Source organism: Puntigrus tetrazona, chromosome 8, assembly GCF_018831695.1.
Source record: "Puntigrus tetrazona isolate hp1 chromosome 8, ASM1883169v1, whole genome shotgun sequence".
Classification (NCBI taxonomy): domain Eukaryota; kingdom Metazoa; phylum Chordata; class Actinopteri; order Cypriniformes; family Cyprinidae; genus Puntigrus; species Puntigrus tetrazona.
Window position 1 is genome coordinate 800001 of NC_056706.1, and position 2500 is coordinate 802500.

Below are 2500 nucleotides of genomic sequence, written 5' to 3' on the forward strand. Positions count from 1 at the left end.
ATAAATAAATATGGGACGTTTTGGAATTAATACAAAAAATTTAAAATTATTGAATAAATGAAACAATAAAATAAAAAACAATAAAATTAATATTTTATTTGTTTACAACAAAGTAAAAAGTTAAATAAGTATATAAAACAATAAATGAACCAAATAATAATAATAATACGGTATAATATAGTAATGATAATACGTAATCATAAAAAATACAAATTATTCAGTGCTAAATGTAATTGTTATGTTCTAGTGTATTGTGTGTTGGTTCTCTGTAGTGATCAAGAACAAGTGATATACGGCACTGAAGCTGTGACCTTTCAGAGATTATCTCTGTTTTATTCTGGACAGATGCTAATGCACATAAAAATGACAAAACGACTGAAACGCTGTTGCTGTTCTTCCAGATGGTGATGAGACGATGAGGTTTGTCATTCCCTCGGTTCTCCTGCTGATCTCGCTCGGGCTCTTCTCTGTTTTATCAAGGACCCTGTAAGCACTGTATTCATGGAAAGACGGCGGTCGTCTGGATTTGCCCGCATTAATAAGCCATCATTTACACACAGGTGCAGGGGATACTTCTTCCCCTTCATCTCCAATCCCAGGTACAGTCTGATCGGACGCTGGCTTCTCAACCCACGACTTCAGGTCAGTCCTGCAGACCTCAAGAGAACACACAGAGCTCAACACCAGTCTCTAGGGCACATTTCTTCAAATTTAGATGAATGAATCACCTCTCCACTGATGTCTGCTTTGATCGGACAATATCTGTCTGAGAGTCAGCTATTAGAAAAAAAAAAAAAATATTTATATAAAGCTATATAGGAATCAGTAAGCTAAACCATGGATGTTTTTTTCTTATTAAACATCTTTTTCATTTTTCTTATTATATCTAATGTGTGTATATATATATATATATATATATATATATATATATATATATATATATATATATATATATTATTATTATTATTTTACCATTTATTATTTATTATTTTCAATAGGTATAAAATGATCACAATTATATCATATATATGAGTTATATTAATAATATTAAATATATATTATATGAAAAATATTCTAAATAATTTGTGGCTTGATAGTTACCTCAAAATACAAAATAAAAAATATTTAACTAATTTTTTTACCATTTTACTTGGGAGCAAAAAGTATCATTTGTGTGACTCTGAAATGTTAATATATTCTATAAAATAATTGGGGTTGGCGACTCTGAAAAGAGGAGCAGCAGAAGGTTGAAGAACCTTTGACTGAACGGTTCTTTGTGGAACCAGATCTTTATTTTTAAGAGCGTGTCTGACTCTGAGTTTGTGAATGAAAGCAGGGCAGTGGTAAGACGTGCGTGCTGAAGCTGGACGCTTCGTTCCTGACCGACCAGCAGATGGAGAAGAGCGTCATTCAGGTGGAGTCCGAGCCGGAGATCTCTGAAGATACAGCTCTGTGGAACGAGGAGGAGAGCGCCGGGACTCCCTCCGCTCCGCCCGAGTATGTAGACGTACCGTTATTACCAGACAGCTCCGCTTACGTTCAGACGGGGAACCTGCACTGATCTGAATCACTCTCACTCTAAACATCAGCTCACTGTACAGGTCAAATGAAGTAAGATCTTGTGTCTTGTTTTCTTTAAAGAAATCTGCCAAAGGGTTTAAGCAAAAACAATCACGATTTGAATTATTTTTTGTATTATTAAACAACAACAGACAACAGATATACTGATATATAGATATACTATGTGTGTGTGTATATATATATATATATATATATATATATATATATATATATATATATATATATATATATATAAAAAATTATATTATATATATATATATATATATATATATATATATATATATATATAAAAAAATATATATAAATGTATAAAAATATATATATATATTTTTTTATATATATATATATATATATATATATATATATATATATATATATATATATATATATATATATATAAATAATGCAAAGTTTAATTCAACTTTTCAAATATGTTAAGACCACAAATTACACTTTGTTTCAGAATCACTTACAATTATTTTCAATACAGCAATTGTATCTTTAACAAGGTATAGGCATTAATTAAATATTAATATATTCTAAAAAACTATTCCGGTTATTTTTAACCCAGGTGTGTGTGGAGCAACCACGAATAATATTTTTTGTAGAAGTATCTGTGAAATGGTCAGAAAGCCTTTGTAAAATGTATTTAATATTTTCCCATATTTTACACACTTCAGGACTGAATTTTGTTGATAAACATGAATATGTATGAATCACTGCAGCATGAAAAAAATGTTTTTTTTAATTGTGAAATGAATGTATTTCGTTTGAAAACTCAGCAAAGTCACACGTGTTGTTTAGATATAAATATGTGGGTTTCATGAAGTTATAAATTCAAAGGAATAATGAAACAGATTATTCAATTAAATATTTTTATATTGGAATTGGGAAAAAAATATTTGTTTTTTTTGTATAT

The 2500-nt window shown here is 29.3% G+C and overlaps 1 protein-coding gene across 3 annotated transcripts in view; it reads left to right on the forward strand.

Annotated features, from left to right (window-relative positions):
• LOC122350088 (interleukin-6 receptor subunit beta) overlaps positions 1-1745 on the forward strand; it is a 12565-nt gene extending 10820 nt beyond the window's left edge. For 2 of the 3 annotated variants that reach the window (XM_043246285.1, XM_043246287.1), the window contains exons 15-17: positions 402-486; positions 561-642; positions 1334-1745. In XM_043246285.1, the coding sequence (XP_043102220.1) occupies positions 402-486; positions 561-642; positions 1334-1561 (395 nt within the window). In that variant the 3' untranslated portion in view covers positions 1562-1745. The remainder of the gene's footprint in view (positions 1-401; positions 487-560; positions 643-1333) is intronic. The other variant, XM_043246286.1, reaches the window with a different exon arrangement.
• The last annotated feature ends 755 nt before the right edge of the window (positions 1746-2500 follow it).